This window comes from Echeneis naucrates, chromosome 20, assembly GCF_900963305.1.
Source record: "Echeneis naucrates chromosome 20, fEcheNa1.1, whole genome shotgun sequence".
Lineage (NCBI taxonomy): Eukaryota > Metazoa > Chordata > Actinopteri > Carangiformes > Echeneidae > Echeneis > Echeneis naucrates.
Genome location: NC_042530.1, coordinates 631,551 through 652,085, shown reverse-complemented (window position 1 = coordinate 652,085; position 20,535 = coordinate 631,551). Strand labels below are relative to the sequence as shown.

The window sequence follows — 20,535 nt, the reverse complement described above, 5'->3', positions numbered from 1 at the left end:
CTCTCCGGTGTTTCCTCCGGCTCCTCCCGGTCTCTCTCTCCGGTGTTTCCTCCGGCTCCTCCCGGTCTCTCCCTCCGGTGTTTCCTCCGGTGTTTCCTCCGGCTCCTCCCGGTCTCTCTCTCCGGTGTTTTCTCCGGCTCCTCCCGGTCTCTCTCTCCGGTGTTTCCTCCGGCTCCTCCCGGTCTCTCTCTCCGGTGTTTCCTCCGGCTCCTCCCGGTCTCTCTCTCCGGTGTTTCCTCCGGTGTTTCCTCCGGCTCCTCCCGGTCTCTCTCTCCGGTGTTTCCTCTGGCTCCTCCCGGTCTCTCTCTCGGTCTCTCCGCCTCTGAAGTCGCTCACAGTTCGGCCACTTTCACATGAAACGTGTCTGAAGAAACATGGAAACAGCTCAGCTGCTCCTTCCGGGACAACTTCTGCAAACTCCGACTGTCCCTTCGATCAGAGCCGAAAGGAGCCGAGTGAGGCCGAAAGGAGCCGAGTGGAGCCGGACTCGCCCTCTGAGGCCCCGCTGGCTGCACTGAGCATGCGTGAGTTGGTGAAACCGGAAAAAGGTTTATTCTCACCTGTACGCAGGTGATATGAGAGAGAGAGAGAGAGAGAGAGAGAGAGATTCAAGATGTTTATTGTCATGTGCACATTAAAACTCCCGTCTGTCTTTCCACACAAGATAGGAATGCATGAGGATCAGAATAAAATGTAAAAAAAAAATTAAAAAAAATGTGTGTATATTATATATATATATATATATATATATATACATACATACATACACACACATACACATACATACATACATACACACACATACACATATATACACATATACACACGATAAAATTAAGTTCAATATATAACAGTATAATATACATATAAACAGTATAACAATAGACAATATTATAACTGTACAGTGTATTAAAAGACAGACAGACAGCAAAGACGGTTGAAGCATCAGTCAATAGTCATTGTGGCCAAAAGTGTCACTTAGTTCTGTAGTTCCCAATACAGCAGAAATATACAGCCTTGTTAAAAAAGAAAAAAACTTGTATTGTGTAATAAGGTGAAAATATGAGTAAACATTAAATGTTATAAGGTTTTTTAGCTTCCATCATGTGCCAGAGAAGTTGAAGAGAAGTTGTGTATGAAGTGGAAATGGAAACAACACTCTCAATGTCCAATCCCTGTACTTCCTGAGCTACCTGAGTTGTTCTTGATGTGGCGGGACTCAGAGTTGTATTTCAAGTCCACCCCATAAAGGGTCAGAACAATTCATCCTGCTGGCTTCTGCTTGTTCATAATCCCAGCTCTCTGGAAAATAACGGATCCACCTGACGGAGAGCAACAATCAGACCGGAGCAGGCATCGATTCCCTTCATGTGTATGATGTCGATCATGTCTCGTGCTTTGTCATCTCTCTTCTTTGTTCTCAATGATGACATTTCAGCTCTAGTTATTATGCCACACTTATAGATTTTATCCAGAAGCTGGTTTAGATCATCTTCAGAAGCTCTTTCAACAAACTCTGGTCGAGTATCAAACAACTTCTCCATTGGTGAGCGGCTGTCATCTGCTGGTACAGGTATTTTTACCTTTGGAGCTAGAAGAAAGCCGGAGAAAAGATCACTTTTAGATGTCTAATCTATAACTGGGATTCCATCCTGTTTGTTTGCTGCTGCTTCAGCCAGATGAACCTTTACCTGGCAGAGGTACAAAGCGCTGCCACACTTCCTTTTTCACGTGGTCTTTGACAGTTAAGGCCACTTGCTCTGGTTTTGCAGTCCTGAGGAAAACTTCAAACGTTGCAAAGTAATTTGGTCCATAATTTGACCAAAACTCTGCAGACTGTAAACCCAGAGGATGTCCTTGTCAGGTCTGTTGTAAAACCCGTCACATCTTTCCATTTAAACCATTAAAGTTTGTGGACCTGACTCACCTTAGGCTGTATGTGGAATGTGATAGTGTCACAGTGGAGACTGTAATTTTTGCCAATGATCAGTTTGCAGTCGGAGGAGATCTTGATGTAAACAGCATCAACCTGTTGGGCAGCAACCTTCAGCAACAGGACATTTAATTTTGGTGTTAGTGCTCAAACATTCAAGTCATTTGTATGGACCCACTGAACTCAGAGGAAAACTTAGCAGTTCAGATTTTTCCAGAATGAGGTGGTTTGATTAATGTTAATGTTGATGGTTAGCATCACAGACACAAAGCTTTACCTCTGACACAGGGATGTTGCTTGGCAGAAGAAACACATCAAGTATTCGATTGTCTCCATCCAGAGATCGGAGGAACAGCAGCAGTTGGCCACGGATAGCCCTGAAGAAGTTCCATATAGACTGTAACATCTCTCCCGCAGCCAGGACGAGGCCGAGGGCAGAGAGATGAGGGACTGTGACAATCACATGAGTGTTTGTGATCTCCAGAGGTTCCAGCAAGCTCATTCCATCATCACTGATGTGGACAACGGACAGCAGCCGGTCTTCAGTGGGCAGAGCTGTGAAAACACGGTTTGCTGATCATTGAAGGATGAAGCAGTTGGTTAAGCTTTTCATCCAGCGGTCAGTGTCATTAACTCACCCTCCTTTATCTGACAGTGTGGGAGGTGCAGCTGATGGACAGCATTCTGAGGACACTGTATCTCGAACAGCGGCCCAGCAGCCATCTTGCCAGCTGACTGGAGGAGGCTTTCATCCCATTGGACAGTTCTGTAGAGAAGCTCCACCTCCTGATCCACAACAAACACCAGTCCAGTCCAAGAACACTGGAACACACCTGGACCAGGACACCGGAACCTGCCGGACACAGGAAGCTGAATAAGAACACGAAAACCGTTCTCTGCTTCATGAGCCCAGAGACAAGACTGAGCTGCTCAGACTAACTGACAGCTGGATCAGCACCCGTTGTATTCAGAAACCAGTGCCACCTCAGGTGTTTGTTCATTTCTGTAAAAACTACAGATACAAGGAAAGGACAGTGGTCACACAAATGTTGGTGGATGAATGGAAATGATGTTGTGGTCACAAGAGTGACTCACTGAGCACTGAAGGAGAGGGAGACAGGAGCCATCCATGAGACTCTAAAAGGGTAAATCTGTTGGTGGGGGGAGAAGAAGGTGCTTAAGTTGAGCACGTGATTACCTGTAGGAGACTTTTGTGGATTCCAGTTTCACCTCAGGGTTGAAGCTTTTTGAACCCTGTTGACCAGAAAGAAATATCAGCTGTGATATTACCGAGTTGGATTCAGCCAAACGAACAGGTGATCTCAGAGTCCACAGCTTTGCCTTCACTTTACAGAAACAGTCCACTGAACCAACACAGCTTGCAGCACTGTTGGTGTCTTCACTCTCAACAACCAACTACTTAAATTCCATAACATCACATTCAATTGTGAAAGCAGATTAAAGACTAGAAGGTTAACAAGTGTGGACAAAAGACCAGAACAGCTGACCAGGTAAAATCACTCCTCCATTCGAATGAAAGAGAGGAGGAATAATATTGAAATAACTGATAGTTTAGTTTTTTAATCAAATTCTCCTTCTCCACCTGCACAAACGGATAAGCCTTAGATTTGTCTGGGTGCCAGGACAGAGTTTGTTCTCTTACCATTATAACCCTCATGCCCTTCATAGGCGCAGGAGAATAACCTGAGTGAAGGAGAAGACACAGCAGAGGACAGAAATCAACGTTTGAGATGAAGCCAGAGAATCAGAGGCCAACAGCAGCAGCTCAGAAGTTTCTGTGGTCGATTCTGTTTTTCTCTTGGCTGTGTGGGCAGGTTCAACATGTTATATGGCTGTTTTAGCTGATTGTAGCTGCTTTCACTCAAAGATACGTTAGCGGGCGACACTTTGGTTTAACGTCTGTTCATGAATAAACTGATGAAATGTGTTTCTCTTTCTGTGACTGACCTTCTGCTTGTGAGTCGATGTTTATTAATTTCTTCACCAGGTCAGACCTTTTGATGTCATTTAAAAGTTGCTCCATCACCTTCTCAGCTCCTCTTAGTCCATAGATGAACACCATCACTTCCACAGTTTCCTCCCTGTTTGCCTCCAACAACTGTTTTGCTTTGGCAGGAGCATCATCCAACATTTTTTTAAAGAGGATCAAGTTGAAGTCCTGAAACTCATCGTCTTTCAGATTGGTCAGGATGTAGATGAGGTTTTTCTCTGTCCTCTTTGTTGGAGGTTAGAGACAGCAGAGGAGGATTTTACGGAGTTGACAATGACTAACTGTGAACTTCAGCGTAGATAGACGCTGAATGAAAAGAATAGTACAATATGACTGAGTGACTTGAAGAACAGCGGCACACAAACCTGGGGCCCTGCAGGTGGAGTCTTTGGTTTGACTTGAGGCTGTGATGGACCAGGACCTTAAAAGATGAACAAGTACCTGTATCCATTTATCATGCAGATATCAAATAAACGTAGAGCTGTAAGAATACACGAGCCCATCATCGGAGACGCAAAGAATTCAGATGGTTTGGACAGTTTTAAACCAGTTCTTGTTTCCCATCCCTAACGAAGATGTATTATGGAAGAACAACACATTCACATCTACTCTGTCAGATGGAGCGATGCTGCAGGACAGTAAGACTTTACCAGGCAGCTCAATGCGACGCTTCCACACATCTGCTTTGGTATGGTCTTGGACGGTTATCGAAGCCTCTACCAGATCTTCACGAAGCTGAAGCTCAAATATTGGGCTGTAATTACCTTCAGAACTCCATGGTAATCTTGCTCTCTGAGGACCAAGGACACCAGTGTCAGTATCTCTGCACAATCTCAAGCTGGCTAAACCACGTGTAATAGTTTATGCCAAACTATTCACCTTAGGCAGGATGCTTTCAGCCTCAGGACAGCAAACTGTGTAAATTTCACCTTCAATCAGTTGGCATTTGGAAGACGTCCTGATGTAAACAGACCTTCCCTGTTGTGTCCCCACCTTAAAAAAAAAACAAAAAACAATCAGAACATTTTATTTAGAGGTTTTATCTTCAGTAGCGTGCAAATCAACAGTTTTATGTCACATGGCCTGTTGAGCCGTTAAATCACATTGGAATGTTTTCAACAATGAAATAGCAAAAAAGGGAAAATCTCCCAATCACGAATCCGGTGACTTTAATATTTGGGTATGCATCAAAGATATCTGAGTTTGGCATTTCAAATAATCTTTACCCTTTCATGGTGGACAGTGAGTGGCAGGAGAAATACATTGAGTTGCCGGAAACCTTCAACAGAAGGAGTGATGAAAAGCAACACTTGTCCTTCGATTGGTCTGAGGGGCCAGAAGAATCTGAGAATCTCCTCCATCGAGGCTGGAGACAGAGAGATGAGGAACTTTGTCTGCTCTCACGATCAGTAAATCATCAGCGATGTGGACGACAGTAGGACAACCTTCAAGGACACCGTCAGGACAAGAGCTGTCAAAACTGAGACACATTCACCATCTGTTTCACACAGCCTCATGAGAACTGCAGTTATCCTTTTATTCTAAATCCAGGACGTCCTGCTCCTGGATGTCATCGTAGTTCAAATAAAGTGACATTAAAAACAGATCATTACCTGGAAGCTTTTTTCTCCTCTCAGTGACATCTGAGAAAAGAAACGAAATGTTTTCAATGATGCTGTAAAGGCTTTTCTTTGAAAACTGGTTATGAAACGAACAAACTTTTAAACTTTTTAACATAAATTGATTGTTCCTGTCAGGAAGGTTTGTGACATCTGACGTTTTGGGGGTGATAACCCGTAAATAAATAAAACATATTGACTTTGATGAAAATATGCTCGGTTTGCATGTGTTGCACAGAATAAAGAGATGCTTCATACTATTTTTACAGCAAGTGACACACAGAGACCCAAAACCTGCACAGCTGGAACACAGAAGGTGAAGATCCAGATGTTTGGAGCCGACAGCCGGTCTGTCTCCGGTGTTTCCTCCGGTGTTTCCTCCGGTGTTTCCTCCGGCTCCTCCCGGTCTCTCTCTCCGGTGTTTCCTCCGGTGTTTCCTCTGGCTCCTCCCGGTCTCTCTCTCCGGTGTTTCCTCCGGCTCCTCCCGGTCTCTCTCTCCGGTGTTTTCTCCGGCTCCTCCCGGTCTCTCTCTCCGGTGTTTCCTCCGGCTCCTCCCGGTCTCTCTCTCCGGTGTTCCTCCGGCTCCTCCCGTCTCTCTCTCCGGTGTTTCCTCCGGCTCCTCCCGGTCTCTCTCTCCGGTGTTTCCTCCGGCTCCTCCCGGTCTCTCTCTCCGGTGTTTCCTCCGGTGTTTCCTCTGGCTCCTCCCGGTCTCTCTCTCCGGTGTTTCCTCCGGCTCCTCCCGGTCTCTCTCTCCGGTGTTTCCTCCGGCTCCTCCCGGTCTCTCTCTCCGGTGTTTCCTCCGGCTCCTCCCGGTCTCTCTCTCCGGTGTTTCCTCTGGCTCCTCCCGGTCTCTCTCTCGGTCTCTCCGCCTCTGAAGTCGCTCACAGTTCGGCCACTTTCACATGAAACGTGTCTGAAGAAACATGGAAACAGCTCAGCTGCTCCTTCCGGGACAACTTCTGCAAACTCCGACTGTCCCTTCGATCAGAGCCGAAAGGAGCCGAGTGAGGCCGAAAGGAGCCGAGTGGAGCCGGACTCGCCCTCTGGGGCCCCGCTGGCTGCACTGAGCATGCGTGAGTTGGTGAAAGCGAGAGAGCGAGAGATGCTTTATTTTATCCAAAAGGTAATTTGTTCAAATTCAATTAATGCTACTTGGATGGATTTTAACTTAAATGGACCACCTTACCAGCTGGCATGTGTGAAGCATGTTAAACCACCCTTAAAGGCAGTTATCAAAGATTTCAGCCCCTTACAGTTTCAAACCTAACAGCTGACTGCCAAATCAAACCAAAGAAAGTAATTGAACTCACCTTGAAGAAGCTTCACATGTGAACACATTATTCCTTCACTTGGTTGAAAACTAAATTTAAGAGATGAAGATTCAATTCAGATCCCAACTATGGGAATTTAACTATGGGTTAAATTCACATTTAACATAAATTAACGAGGAAATGCAAACCATTCACTTCTCGAGCACAAACCGAAAAATAAAAGTGCTACAAATAAAAGCAGGTGGTTAAAATCCGAATAAATCCGGCTGTTTCACTGTGAAGGGCCAAAAAGCCCAAAACAATGGAGCATCATATAGAGCAAAAATTGACATCTGACTTCCCTACAGGAATCTAAGCTGGAGTCACTTATTCACTCTGATCATGGTTACAACTCTTATTTCAGAACAAGAGAAAACCACTACACAAGCTACAAGAACTCATCTGCAATCTGCACTCAATGGTCTTTTACGAAACACGTCACATTTTCAGCTCTAATTCCCAGAGCAGGAGAGGACCAGTATCATTTAAACATACGCAGTGAGAATCTGTTATAAAACTGGACAAACCTCACAAGCAGCATTATTTATAACAAGGTTCTGTCCTTCAAGTCAGAACCTGCTGACTCTGAGAGTTCCTTTAGTTTATTCAAAGATCATTTTGAGACTTTGAGGCATCAGAAATGAAATAAAAAAATTAAAAGGGTGGTAACACATGCATGTATTCACAAAAAAATTAACTAAACCAAAACATTTTAAATTTTCAACATTTTTAATACAAAATGTAACAATCTGAACTTTCAAAAATATATTTGTGCTAATTTTTTCAATGCCCTTTCTTAAATCTCAAACATCCAAATGCCACTTTTTCTGCATCATCCTCCTTGATGACTGTGGCTTTACCTTCATGTCCTCGCTACCACCTCAGGTCCTCCAAACTTCCTGAACTCCACCTTTAGGAATCCAACCAAGTTCAGTCAAGAACAGACTTCCAGACATGCAGGGCTGGTGTTTGTCCTGTCCTTGGTTCCACTTGGGAAAAATGCTTTTTAAGCTCATTTTTTAATTTCCTTTAACTCGCAGTGAGCAGAAACTGCCCGTGTGATCTGGTCTAGGCCACAGCGGGGATAAAATACTGGAGCGAGACATCTTCATGCAGCAGAATCAGGTGGACGACTCTCTGATGGACAATATCTGTGGGGTGACAAGGACAAAGTCAATCAACTGGGGATGCAAAAAACTGTCATTGAATATTAGGGTTTCTTTTTAAATGCAATTTTCACTATTTCATTATTCCAGGTTACCATGCGAGTATTTTCTAGAAGCCTACAAGAGTTTGAACTGCCAGTCTGACAAAATAAGACATTTAGGAATGTGATCTTCAGCTGTTGGAGGATGTAATTTTACATGTCAAAAGAATAATCAAATAATATAAATAATAATAGCTGCCACAATCATTAGCTGCAGTCCAACACCATTCAAAAATAATATGGAAAATATAACCAAAGTCTCAAAGAGCTGAATCTTGGATGTTTTTCTTTATGCAGCAGCCAAAGTCATTGTTGAGAGCTTCCTTGTGCACTCATTAATGCAGTCCACTGAGCTCATATCCATGTGGTTTGACGATCATGCTGACCATGATGGTGTATGAATAATCCTGCAGTCACAAGGCCACAACAAATTTTCCCAACATTCTACATGTGTATCTGGATGAAGGCTCACTTACTGCACATGGCCTTGCTGGGGTTGACCTGCTGCCCCATGAGGAACTGCTGCAGCCTCCTGATGTCCACTCTGGCCTCAGCCATGGCCTCAGGATCCCTGCTCTGAGACTCGCTGTCCTGTGAGGCGTCACCACCTGCAGGGGCAGGAGTGAACAAAAGAGGTGAGCTACGGGACCAGATCTGAACCACTGTGAGTCCCTACGTTAACTGGGAAACTAACAAAAAGGACATTTTACCCCAGGGAGGGTTCCCCAGGTCTTTGAAGTGAGTGGTGACTGAAACCAGATCAGTCTCAATCTTCAGGTTCATCTCTCCATTCAGGTTGGCCTCGATTACCTGACACACAAACAGAAAATCACAGGTAGCAAACTGAACCACATGGGTTGGAAAAAGAAGAGCTGTGACCGGAAAGTTCAGCAGTTGAGGCTGTAATCATCACGGGGGGGGGGGGACAAAACACACACACACACACTATGTGATTAAGATCACACACCCGATCATGAGACACTGGAATAATCTCACAAATGAATCTGGCTCCGGTGGCGGGATGGTATGAAGAGCAGGTCATCTTCATCTTCATTCAGCCTTCCACTGGTGATATATTTCATTTTCAAAATGACCTCCAAACTTTCCTAATCACTATATTAGTTCTAGCCTCTAATCTGTACGTTGAAGATGATGACATCATTTTGTAAATTTATTCAGACTCAGACAAGGATTGGACAAAAGTGACCTTACCAGGAAGTTGGAAAGGTTCTTCATCCTGTCCACAACATTCTTCATAGTCTTCAGAGGAGGCAGGTAGATGCTGACCTAGGACACCCACAAGACAGGAACATCTTTTGAAAGTCTCCTGCACTTGTAAATGAAGACACATGTCAGAGGAAGACCGTCCTTTGAAATGTGTCTTTTGTGTTTTGTGAAAGATCTGGACATGTCCTGCACTTCCTGTCACTTACATCAAAGTCTGGCATGCTAGGCTCTTTGAACTCATACCACAGTTTCCGGGGGATGACATCAACTGGGACGTCATGAGTGACGACTCGGCTGATGCTGGACAGGGTGGGCTGGACAAACGGAGAGGGGACATCATAATTCCACATTCAGTTTATTAGTCCACCGGAGTCTGCTGCCCACAAGCGGACAAAATGAGAATAAACCAATCTTGGTTTATCTTCAGTTTAACTTTAAGTTTAATCTTCAGTCTCACCAGCTCTGCAGCGATGGTCAGGCAGGGACAGTGCTTCTTGGTCAGTTTTACTTTCACAGCTACAGCGTTCTGGACCGTCTTCAGGGCTCTGGACAGGTTCTCTGGAGTCACTTCCAGACAAATCTCATTGTCCTCAGCTGACACACCCTCCATCTGGTACTCATCAAAGAAGTTGGCCTGCAGGGATGAAGGACACACGGACAGGATGAGCCTCGGCCTCCCTCTCCACAGACCTTTCACGACTGAGGGATCCCTGGTGTCGTGTTTGGAGTTAAAGCTCGGTCATTCTGAGCTCCAGCATCTGAGGGATACTTGAGCACATTAAAGTGGCTGTCTTGACTGGTGTGATCTGGAGCATCCTCTCACCTGTAACAGCTCACACCACATGCTGACGCCTCCATTGGCCACTTTCCCGGACAGGACGAAGAACAGGTGGACCGGAGTCATCCGGAGGACGCACATCTTGGTCAGCTTGGAGATGGTGGTGATGACTCCTGGGGAGGATGAGGAAGGACAGGGTTAATCCAGAAACTCGGACATGGTCAGATTAAACACCGGCTCTGTGTCTTTCCCACTTTTTGTCATAATTTACTGGTAAAACATACAAGTAAACTAAGTACAAGTCAACTTCCGACACGCTATTGGAGCTAAAGCAGCTAAAGCTAACGGAGCTAACAGAGCTGAAGAAGCTAAAAGCTAACGGAGCTAACAGAGCTGAAGAAGCTAAAAGCTAACGGAGCTAACAGAGCTGAAGAAGCCAAAAGCTAACGGAGCTAACAGAGCTGAAGAAGCCAAAAGCTAACGGAACTAACAGAGCTGAAGAAGCTAAAAGCTAACGGACTTACGGCTAAAATGGTTCAGACAAGCGACGTCCACAATTTTCCCCCTGAACTTCATCCTGAGTTCTGTTGGTGAAACAAACCGTGAAGTTCCGTTTTTCTGATTCACAAAAGCAAAATTAAAACTGTCCCCGGATTGTTTGGTCCGCCCGCTTTTGCGGTCCGGCAGAAACAGCAGCCGGCGGAAATAAAGTTTTCTGTTCTGGAGCAAACTGATTTTATTCTGTTTCCCATTTTAAACCGAAAAAATCCGTTTCATTTATATTTTGGTATCCGAAACCTGATTTTAGCTTATTTATTCCATCAAACTCCAAATCATGTCTGTTTTTAAATGTTTAGAACATTTATTTATGCCCCAGATTGAGTTTTAGCTCTAATTTAGTTTTTCTGCTTACAATGACAATGAAGTCAGTAAATTTAAACCTAATCAGATCTAACGATGACAGTCTTGTATGTGAAAGCAGGCTCAAACCAACGTAGTCTCTCTGGGTTATTTTTCCTTCTGTGTAAATTATTTTTTTCCCTGCTGGTTCTTATAAATAAAGGCTTGGGGATTTTTATTATTTGATCTGCAAATACCAAATTCTCCCTAATCTCAGCTCACACTGAAACAAACAAATACCAGCTCTGTTCCTTCATAAAATCCTTAAATATGTACCTGAGCCAATTTAAAGATTAATTTTTTCTTCAACTTTGGAACAACCTCCTCCTAAAGAAGTATGTGTGAGTGGGGAGAGATGTGAATTATTACAGCTCTTCAGAGGGAAATCATGTTATTTTTACTCACTGTTTAAACATGCAGAGAGAGAAAGAGAAATTTTTATTTAGTATTTTCTATTCTTCGTGACTTCAATAAAACTTGATTCCATTTTCTGTGAATAAAAACAGTTGAAACTAAAATTTTGTGTGCTTCCAGGCTGATCCTGTAATTATTAGAAATCAACTGCTGGAAATTCAAACCTTAAAATATTTTTATATTAGCTGACTTAGTTCTTCTGTTGCTAAATTAGATGTGATAAATGTATTCTGGTTCTTTTAGTCATTCATATCTTTACTTAATTTTATTTGGGAGTTGATCAGCTGTGTGCTCTGCTGACGGACCAATCAGAGGCCACCGTTGGTAATGAGGTTTAAAGGTGAGGCCACTCAGCTGGTTCTGGTTCTGGTTCCGATCCGCATCACCATGGCGCCTCTGTCTATCCAGTCTGGAGTGAAATACGCCCGAGCTCTGGTGCCGGAGCCCCTGAGGAGGTGGGTGATCCGGCTCCTGCACGGTTCTGGTCTAGTTTCCGTACCGGTCTGACCCATCTGCTCGTCTCTCCCAGGTCGGTAAACACAGTCCAGACCACCATCTCCCGGCACTTCCTGTCCCCGGCCCAGTCCCGCTCCTTTGCGGTGTGCTCCCGGACCCTCTGGCAGCGTCAGGTCCTGGTGGCCTCGTCCTTGGACGACCTGCTGGATCAGGCCGCCATGTTGTTCAGGACCGAGTCCAAAAACCAGGATCAGGTCAGTCACGGGTTTCCTTCGTGCTCTCAGGTTGCCAGGAGCTTTGTGCGGTCCTTCGTCTTCCTGACTCTGGTCCTGGAGGAGGACGGGACTGTGGTGGACTCTGAGGACTTCTTCCAGACTCTGCCTGACAACACGGCCCTCATGGTGCTGCAGGAAGGAGAGATGTGGGCCCAGAACAAGGTGAGTGAGGGAGGCCCTCCAATAATTCAGCTCTGCTGTCTCTGGAGATGACCCCTTTAACTCCCCCCTTCTAACAAGAATAATGAATAATTCTCCTTTTGTGTAGCACTTTTCAAAACAAGTGAGTCAGAATTAATACTTACTAGTTTAAGTTTTTAGTGATTACAATGGTTTTTGCAGCCACAAGATGAATCTGGGATTAGAAACGTCCTAATTTATGTAAAAACCAGAGCTGGGTCCAGATTCCACTGCAGGGGGTTTGTTTTTCACTCGTCAGCTCCTCCACCAGGTGGCGTCAGGTGTACAGGGTGAACCTGAGTCCAGATCTCTGCAGCTCCAGCTTCTCTTTTGCTGTGCCACTCAGATCTCGCCAAGTTTCCGGCAGCCGAAGAGGAATGAGATTGCTAAACTGACCTTTGACCTCTACAAGCTGCACCCGAAGGACTTCCTGTGCTGCCTGGGAGTCAAGGCCACTCTGTATGAGATGTACTCGCTGTCCTACGACTTCAGGTGCACCACGGTGAAACAGGTGCTCAGGTGAGTTCGCCTTCACTCAGTGGTGGATCCTGGCTCCTGATCTTCCTCGGCAGGTGGCCTTGTCTGCGTTGTGCCAACTGACAGCTCCGGTGTTTTGGTTGCAGGTCGGTGCTGCGCTGCTTCAGCCACCTGAGCAGACTGGTGGGTCAGCTGCTGCTCTACACGTCGTCCTCCATACTGCAGTTCACCGGAGAGGGCGACTGTTAGTGTGTCCGCTTCACACTCCGATTTTAGAGAAACTGGAGATCTTCCTGTTTGTCCCGATACTCAGCAGCAGGGTTTTAACTGACTGTTTGTGTGTTTTTTAGATATTGTCTTTGCAAAGCTGTAAAATAAATAAAAATGTTCCTGTGAATCAAATATGGATAAAGATTGTTTTCCAGGTTTATCTGGTTCTGATTGCCTCTCTAAACCTGAAGATCCTCGATGGAGAGAAAAAAACATCACAGATCTTTTTGTTCGACATGTTTAGAGCCACAATGAGTTCTTCCTGTTTTTCATCTTTAAAAATGCTCCAGATAATCAGCTGACCCTGCCTGACTCAGTTCAGACTCTCTGTAGAAGCTCAGAAAACCAGAACTAACTAAAAACACACACTGAATGTCTCCTTGTTTTCTGGATAATGACTGAGGCTCTGAATGTCTGACACCTACAGGGGAGTTTTGCTTGTCAGGTTCCTCAGAGACGATGATGAAGAGCAGTCAGCTGCTGCTGAGGCCGGCCAGTGTCACTTTACACAGAACTGTGAGCCATAAAACAGGAATCCAGCAGCAGGACTGTACATCTGCTCCGCTCTCTGTGGGAACCAGAGAAACGGCCGGACTCGGTCCTCATCCAGAAGGAAATCCAAGTCAGACTTCCTGTCACATTTATACTTTATTGTTGATTCTGTTCCTGCTCTGGTTCCTGCTAAATGGAGCTTCATTCAAAAAAATTAACATCACGTTGTATTTCAGACTGAGACCAGAAACTCATCAGGGAGGAGGAGGGACATTTTCCCATAGACTTCAATGTAAACCGACTTCAGAAAGTCCTCTTGTTAAATAGCAGCCTGCTTGTCTGGACTTCAGCCGGTGTTGTTATAATGTAGAAGGACCTTTAATGCCCCCCCCCGCCTGACCAGGGCGTGGTCGCGTGGACGCGCATGAGAGGAGGAGGAGCGCGCCTCGTTTATCTGACGGACGGCGGCTCCGAGCAGGAGGACGGACAGACCGGGACCAGAACCAGGACCAGCAGAGAAGGCAAAGAAGAAGAAATAAGATGAGGGAGATCGTTCACATCCAGGCCGGACAGTGCGGGAACCAGATCGGGACCAAGGTACAGACCGGGTTTAGTTCTGAGGACCAGAACCAGAACCATGGACTCAGTCAGTTCTCTGCTTATGGTGTCACCGGCTGCACCACGTGACCTGACTGATCGAAATTTAATGGATCAGTCCAGAGAGGAAAGGAGTGAATGAGTGAACTAATAAAGTCATCCGTGGGGGGGGGCAGAAAGACTTCCAGGAATCTGGGTGAACACACACACACACACACACACACACACACACTCACACTCACACTGGGGCTCTGAACAAACACACAACTATTCTAGTGTGAGTCTTAAAGTTAAAAAAAGAGAGACAGCAGTCCACTGTGGAAACAAAGGATGCTGGGTAATATTGGACCAGCCGTCCAGGTCGATGTTTTCTGACTGCCTGGATGGACAGATGGACAGATCTCTGTTATTTGGTTTGGTTGAATTTATTCTGTGTTGAGGAAACTGGACCTGCAGGGTGGACGGACACGATGTTGTGTCCACAGACTGTGACGGCCTCGACCTTTTAAAAACATGAAGTCTGTCGGAGTCAGAGAGGACAGGAAGTCACATGTCTTTTCTTCTCTCCTGCTGTGACTCAGTTCTGGGAAGTGATCAGTGACGAGCACGGCATCGACCCGGCGGGAAACTATGTGGGTGACTCGGCTCTTCAGCTGGACAGAGTCAACGTCTACTACAACGAAGCGTCCTGTAAGTACAGCCGAGTCACTGAGGTCAAAGTTCAACTTCTACTAAAAAACTGAAAACCATTTCAAACAAACCAGAACTTCATCCATCGCTGCAGCTTCAGTTTGATCTTTCCCTTCGTTCTAGTTGAATGATCTTTTTCTTCCACTCCATCAGTTCATGTGTGAAGCTCTCGGTTACAAAAAAAAAAAAAAGGCTGCAATCTGGGAAAATAAAATTCTGTTATTTCACCACATGTAGCTTGTTTTCACTGATTCGCTGCGACACTGAAGAAAAAATAAAAACTGTCTTCCGTTTGCTCTGATTCCCCTGAAGGTTTATTTTATTCATTTTATTTGATTCAAACCTGAACAGCCACTCCTGCAACGTGCAGCTCACATCTCCTGGAAGAGGTTTTATAGTGGGGTCCTTCCAAGATGGAGCACCTTCAGTGAAACAAGGCAGGGCTGACCTTCCTTTGTGTGTTTGTGCAGCACATAAATATGTCCCCCGGGCGGTGTTGGTTGACCTGGAACCAGGAACCATGGACAGCGTTCGCTCAGGTGCTTTTGGACAACTCTTCAGACCGGACAACTTCATCTTTGGTAACACAAGCTTTTCTGAACTCATCAGATTCTTTGTCTGAAGTGAAATTTTATTCCACCTGTTGTGGGGTAGATGCTTTAGCTCAGTGTTTGGTCTCCACCACTCGTGGGAATCACCTAAAAGCTCCTCTAAGTTCAGCAGCTGCTCTCTGCTGGAAAAAAGATGCCATGTTTTTTTTTTTTTTTGTGGGTAGCTTCAGGAGCATGGTGACGCAGCGGCAGCACGAACACACTGAAGGGTTTTATAAACTGTCACACATGAAATCTAATCCAGCAGCTTCACAGACCTCCTGTCCCCGAAAACTGGGTCACCACAGCAGTCTGGGTCCGCACACATGATCCCATCTGTTGTGCTGATCGTTTTATATTTCACACACAGATTTTCCCTGATCTGATTGGTTGTCTGCAGGTCAGACAGGTGCGGGGAACAACTGGGCCAAAGGTCACTACACGGAGGGGGCGGAGCTCGTGGACTCGGTCCTGGACGTCGTGAGGAAGGAGTGTGAGCACTGCGACTGTCTCCAGGTGAACAGGACATTGGTTGATTAAAACCACTGTAGGCGGAGCCAAAGTACAGTTTACTTTTTTCACGTTTATTTAATTTCGTGATTACTTGTATGAATCCTGAATTACCAACCAGATCCAATCTAATCATTCTGAGATCAGATTAAATGAGTCAGTCACTTTAAAATGATGCTGGTTGTAATCGGCTTTAGAACCAGCTGCTTGTGTTCACACATGAAACTAATAAGTAAACGAATAAATGAGTAAACAGAGCGACTCATCCTGTGTGCTGTGTCTCAGGGTTTCCAGCTGACTCACTCTCTGGGCGGCGGCACCGGCTCGGGCATGGGCACCCTGCTGATCAGCAAGATCCGGGAGGAGTATCCGGACCGGATCATGAACACCTTCAGTGTCATGCCCTCACCGAAGGTACGAGGAGGAAACTCGTGGAGCTCTGCCTCCGTGACCTTGTTTGACATCAGTTCTTCTTTTGTCCCGTCAGGTGTCGGACACTGTTGTGGAGCCGTACAACGCCACCCTGTCAGTCCACCAGCTGGTCGAAAACACGGACGAGACCTACTGCATCGACAACGAGGCACTTTACGACATCTGCTTCCGCACTCTGAAACTCACCACGCCGACCTACGGAGACCTCAACCACCTGGTGTCGGCCACCATGAGCGGCGTGACCACCTCACTCCGTTTCCCCGGACAACTCAACGCAGATCTACGCAAGCTGGCCGTCAACATGGTGCCTTTCCCCAGACTCCACTTCTTCATGCCAGGGTTCGCTCCTCTGACAGCGAGGGGCAGTCAGCAATACCGAGCCCTCACTGTTCCAGAGCTCACGCAGCAGATGTTCGACGCCAGGAACATGATGGCGGCCTGTGACCCTCGCCACGGCCGCTATCTGACCGTTGCCACCGTCTTCCGTGGGCCCATGTCCATGAAGGAGGTGGATGAGCAGATGCTGAACGTTCAGAACAAGAACAGCAGCTACTTCGTGGAGTGGATCCCCAATAATGTGAAGGTTGCCGTCTGCGACATTGCTCCTCGCGGGCTGAAAATGGCCGCCACATTCATTGGCAACAGCACAGCCATCCAGGAGCTGTTCAAGAGGATCTCAGAGCAGTTCTCGGCCATGTTCCGCCGAAAGGCCTTCCTCCACTGGTTTACCGGCGAGGGCATGGATGAGATGGAGTTCACCGAGGCGGAGAGCAACATGAACGACCTGGTGTCCGAGTACCAGCAGTACCAGGAGGCCACCGCCAACGACGGCGAGGAGAACTTTGAGGATGAGGAGGACGAGATCAACGAGTGAAGAGCTCGGACACGGCGGTAAAGGTCTGAGACGACAGAAGGAGGGGAGTCATGGGATGTCAGAACAATAAGTCAGGTCCAGCTGTTCTGAAACAATCAGACAGTTTGACGTTTGAGAACTGATTCAGTAGAAAATATAAAAATCTGTACCAGCTGAAGATTTCCAGATCCAAACACATTTTTGGGAACCAATCAGGAATCTTTCAAAGACCTGAAATCTGTTGGAAAGACAAAAACATTTATCTGAAGTGAAAATAATCATTCGATGTGTCATTGAAACTGAGCAGAACCAACTTTTCTAATCCAAAAGATCGTAAACACAATTAATCACAATTAATAATGAAGCTCATAACTTTGACAATATTTATTATTAACTATTACCTGAGGAGGCTTCCTGATTACGTTTGATGTCTGTGTAGTCGGTTTCCACGGCGACAGACGACGGTCCTGTTGTATGACTGTTGTTGGTCTCATGATGAACTCTGACGATTACAAGATGCTAAAAGTGGGATGATGAAGAGTATTTGATCATTTCTACACCAACAGACACACACTTGTTTTCAAGCTGTGACCTTTGTATGTGTGAGTAGGTAGCGAGGTTGAAATAAATAAAAGCTTCTTTCGAGGCCTTGAATCTTTGCCTGTCTGTTGTGTTTGTGTGTTGTGTTGCGATACGCAGCCATGTTGGCCGTCCAAAGCTCAACATCACTTTAAATGAACATTAACTGATTTCACTTCTCCATTTTGTGAATTCCCATCATTTATCAGTTAATAGCTTCTATTTCTTGTGTTGTCTTCAACAACTCAGGTTCTTGTTCTTGTTCATTAGACTTAAATCACCATGTTTGTAAAAGTTTAGTTGCGATCTAAAACTCCAGAAGCGACGGCCTCAGCTGTGTTGCTGTAAACTTACTGGGCGCTTCATCTACAGTTCAGATTGGAGAAGTGAAGTTAAATAGTGTAAACAGTGTCAGGACACTGAGGGACACAAGAATAATAGACCTCTCAGGTTTTGTTGTCTGCTGTGAGCTGAGTGAAAAGTGTGGATGCTGCGTTTCGATGACAGAAGAATCGTTTCAGAGTCAGCTGACTTCTGTCCGCAGCCCGTTAATCTCCCAGAGAGTTGATTTCCCAGCAGTTCTGTTTGTGTGGCGGATTATCGGCCTCATAAAACGCTGGGCTGGTGTCTGTGTCTCTTTGTGTCGCTCAGCAGAACTCAGGAAGCTCTGCTCCAAACAGCAGCACTGTTGCCATGGTTACAGGATGCCCAAAACACTTGAATGAGGTTTTCTGATGAAATGATTGTGATGATGTATTTTTTCAAACGACGCCTGCTGGATTTTAAAAACCAAACAGACAAGCCAAAGATAGAAGAAAAAGGTGAAGTCAGTCTAAGGGTTCAAACTTAAGGTCACCAGAGTTCAAACTCTGTTTGAGTGACATCTTCTAAATCGACACGATCAACAGTTGTTTTGTCTGCCATCAGTTTGATGAGCCAATCAGAGAGCAGGGAGACGACCTGAGTCCAATCAGCTATAAAAATGGTCTGATTTCTCTTTTGGGTTGAAGCAGGATCAGAGTCTGAGTCCGGATCTGGAGGTGTTCTCAGGTTTTCTTTAACCCTCTGAGCTGCTGAGAGCGACTGAGGACCATCATGACCTGCAGCTGTCTCAGCAGGAAACTACAGCTTCACATTTTATTTTCTTCTGTTAATTCAAGTTTTACCGTCTTTTCCATCTTCTGTTGTTTTCAGTGGTCTCATTCTCCAAATCGGCTTTGACCAAACAGCGAGGGCCGAATTCAAGATGTTGCCCAGGTGAATTGTGGGAAATGTAGAAATGTGGTCTCTGGTTTGGATGTTTCTTCATCAGCTCCTGAGACTTTATGAAAAGAGGACACTCTCAGAGTGGAAACACAAAACACACAAAAGTTTCATCTCAATGAGGCCAAAGACAAAAACACTCAACAATTCAACTGAGGAATTCCTTTTTTGGTCTCCTTTCCTCATTTCCTTGTTTCCTTCCACTTGTGTCATCATTTCCTGCAGTTTTCATGAGTGGCCACTTGGCGGCGCTGCAACACAACCACGTGTCCGTGAAACTGCTGGTGAACAGTTTATCTTCAATGAATGAACAATTAAACTTCACTGCTGTGTCTTTGTGTGTCTGTGTGTGTACATGATTTGCTGAAGCAGCAGCTGCCTCTAACGAGCGACCTCAGGTAATTGGCTGCAGCTAACGAGGAGGCTGATTAGTGGTTGGCTCCAACACGAGCTCGTCCAGAGCTCCTGGTTCTGGTTCCGAACCTCCACGAAGCGTTTCAGGTCACGTGACCTCAGTTGGACATCCAGGAGTCTGTTCTCACCACAGGTGGTCTGTGAAGGTTGGACCAAAGTGAGACTTTTTCACTTTCATCCCGAGCTGTTGCCGACTAACAATGACGACACACTTCTTTAACAAACCTGCGTGTCATATTAGCTGAGATATTATTCAGGTCCAGAATGACCCACCTCCGTCCAGTCACTGGATGAGACGCTGAACTTGGAAACACACACAAGAATGAAATGTCAGATTCAGACTCCGGTCCAACAGCAGCAACAAGGTTCTAAATGATTCTTTCCTTTTACATCCTAAACTCTGCAGTCTGTCCGCCGAACTGGACCGGACTGATCCTGAGTCAGACTCAGTTTGTAACAATTCACGCCACCTGCAGACAGCTTCCTCTGGAGCTGGAGGAGAACAAACATGGAGATTATAAAAACTAGAACTTCAGGCCTTTCGGTGTAACGTCATCACAAAAACTTTACTTCCTGGTTGTCACACAGAAGGAAACTCAGACACACTGAATCCAAACATCACAACTCAAGCTGTTGTCGAGGTTGTACGATCATGAAAGAGGTGTGTGTGCGTTTTTTCTGTCTTCTAGTGGTTACAGATATTTAATCGCAGCTTAAATTATTCGACCTGTGTGTGTGTGCGTCCTCACACACACACACACACACACAGTAGCTGCCCTCTCTTCATGTTTGTGGGACTTTATTGGCATTTATACAAATAGGACAATTACCAACATGCCTTGGGCCCTTGAGCTGTGGAGGTGGGGGTGAGGAAAGGGGGGAGAAAAGGGGGGAGGAAAGGGGGGAGGAAGAAAGTGAGAGCTTTTAATTTGGCGAGGTTCAGTGAAGCGGCGTGTAGGGACTGAACCTTAAAAGGAACTGGCTGCTGTGGTAACGGGGTAAAGAGGGGTGAGGGAGGAGGGGGGTACAGTAGCATGTAAATATACGAGAGGGGTGAC

General features: G+C 45.7%; 4 protein-coding genes and 2 long non-coding RNA genes across 16 annotated transcripts; 2 read left to right on the top strand and 4 right to left on the bottom strand.

The window, feature by feature from the left end:
• Nucleotides 1-810: 810 nt before the first annotated feature.
• On the bottom strand, nt 811-6,056 carry LOC115061003 (NACHT, LRR and PYD domains-containing protein 1a-like). Of its 3 annotated transcripts, none has more exons than XM_029529212.1 (14): nt 5,858-6,055; nt 5,558-5,587; nt 5,171-5,424; nt 4,824-4,937; nt 4,595-4,736; nt 4,310-4,365; nt 3,902-4,169; nt 3,597-3,637; nt 3,132-3,187; nt 2,572-2,786; nt 2,211-2,488; nt 1,928-2,044; nt 1,692-1,836; nt 811-1,591 (listed from the first exon to the last, which is right to left on the bottom strand). In XM_029529212.1, the coding sequence occupies exons 3-14, from the start codon at nt 5,303-5,305 to the stop codon at nt 1,287-1,289; spliced, it is 1,872 nt and encodes a 623-aa protein (XP_029385072.1). In that variant the 5' UTR covers nt 5,306-5,424; nt 5,558-5,587; nt 5,858-6,055; the 3' UTR covers nt 811-1,286. The 3 variants fall into 3 exon arrangements, with proteins under 3 accessions (XP_029385072.1, XP_029385071.1, XP_029385073.1); XM_029529211.1 differs by having other exon boundaries at nt 5,171-5,389; XM_029529213.1 differs by lacking the exon at nt 1,692-1,836 and having other exon boundaries at nt 1,441-1,591; nt 5,171-5,389; nt 5,858-6,056.
• Nucleotides 6,057-7,070: 1,014 nt separating this feature from the next.
• Nucleotides 7,071-10,754, bottom strand: hus1 (HUS1 checkpoint clamp component). The gene is made up of 8 exons (XM_029528795.1): nt 10,610-10,754; nt 10,131-10,258; nt 9,765-9,941; nt 9,514-9,621; nt 9,293-9,367; nt 8,791-8,890; nt 8,557-8,688; nt 7,071-8,024 (listed from the first exon to the last, which is right to left on the bottom strand). The coding sequence occupies exons 1-8, from the start codon at nt 10,659-10,661 to the stop codon at nt 7,942-7,944; spliced, it is 855 nt and encodes a 284-aa protein (XP_029384655.1). The 5' UTR covers nt 10,662-10,754; the 3' UTR covers nt 7,071-7,941.
• A 1,009-nt stretch (nt 10,755-11,763) lies between these two features.
• On the top strand, nt 11,764-13,036 carry cidea (cell death inducing DFFA like effector a). The gene is made up of 5 exons (XM_029528797.1): nt 11,764-11,854; nt 11,929-12,075; nt 12,148-12,292; nt 12,657-12,829; nt 12,934-13,036. Exons 1-5 carry the CDS (start codon nt 11,787-11,789, stop codon nt 13,034-13,036), a joined length of 636 nt encoding a protein of 211 aa, XP_029384657.1. The 5' UTR covers nt 11,764-11,786.
• An 821-nt stretch (nt 13,037-13,857) lies between these two features.
• Nucleotides 13,858-17,874, top strand: tubb6 (tubulin, beta 6 class V). 9 transcript variants are annotated; one of them, XM_029528790.1, is made up of 7 exons: nt 13,860-14,146; nt 14,728-14,836; nt 15,307-15,417; nt 15,827-15,942; nt 16,222-16,350; nt 16,424-16,527; nt 17,002-17,874. In XM_029528790.1, exons 1-7 carry the CDS (start codon nt 14,090-14,092, stop codon nt 17,240-17,242), a joined length of 867 nt encoding a protein of 288 aa, XP_029384650.1. In that variant the 5' UTR covers nt 13,860-14,089; the 3' UTR covers nt 17,243-17,874. The 9 variants fall into 9 exon arrangements, with proteins under 9 accessions (XP_029384652.1, XP_029384654.1, XP_029384650.1 ...); XM_029528791.1 differs by having other exon boundaries at nt 13,863-14,146; nt 16,424-16,495; nt 16,997-17,874; XM_029528792.1 differs by lacking the exon at nt 16,424-16,527 and having other exon boundaries at nt 13,858-14,146; nt 15,827-15,917; nt 16,222; nt 16,877-17,874.
• Nucleotides 16,036-19,335, bottom strand: LOC115060736 (uncharacterized). Its single transcript, XR_003842283.1, has 5 exons — nt 19,209-19,335; nt 18,967-19,121; nt 17,623-17,740; nt 17,392-17,459; nt 16,036-17,267 (listed from the first exon to the last, which is right to left on the bottom strand). It is a non-coding gene; the product is annotated as an uncharacterized LOC115060736 (long non-coding RNA).
• Nucleotides 19,336-19,434: 99 nt separating this feature from the next.
• On the bottom strand, nt 19,435-20,508 carry LOC115060738 (uncharacterized). Its single transcript, XR_003842284.1, has 3 exons — nt 19,868-20,508; nt 19,703-19,780; nt 19,435-19,615 (listed from the first exon to the last, which is right to left on the bottom strand). It is a non-coding gene; the product is annotated as an uncharacterized LOC115060738 (long non-coding RNA).
• Nucleotides 20,509-20,535: the final 27 nt, after the last annotated feature.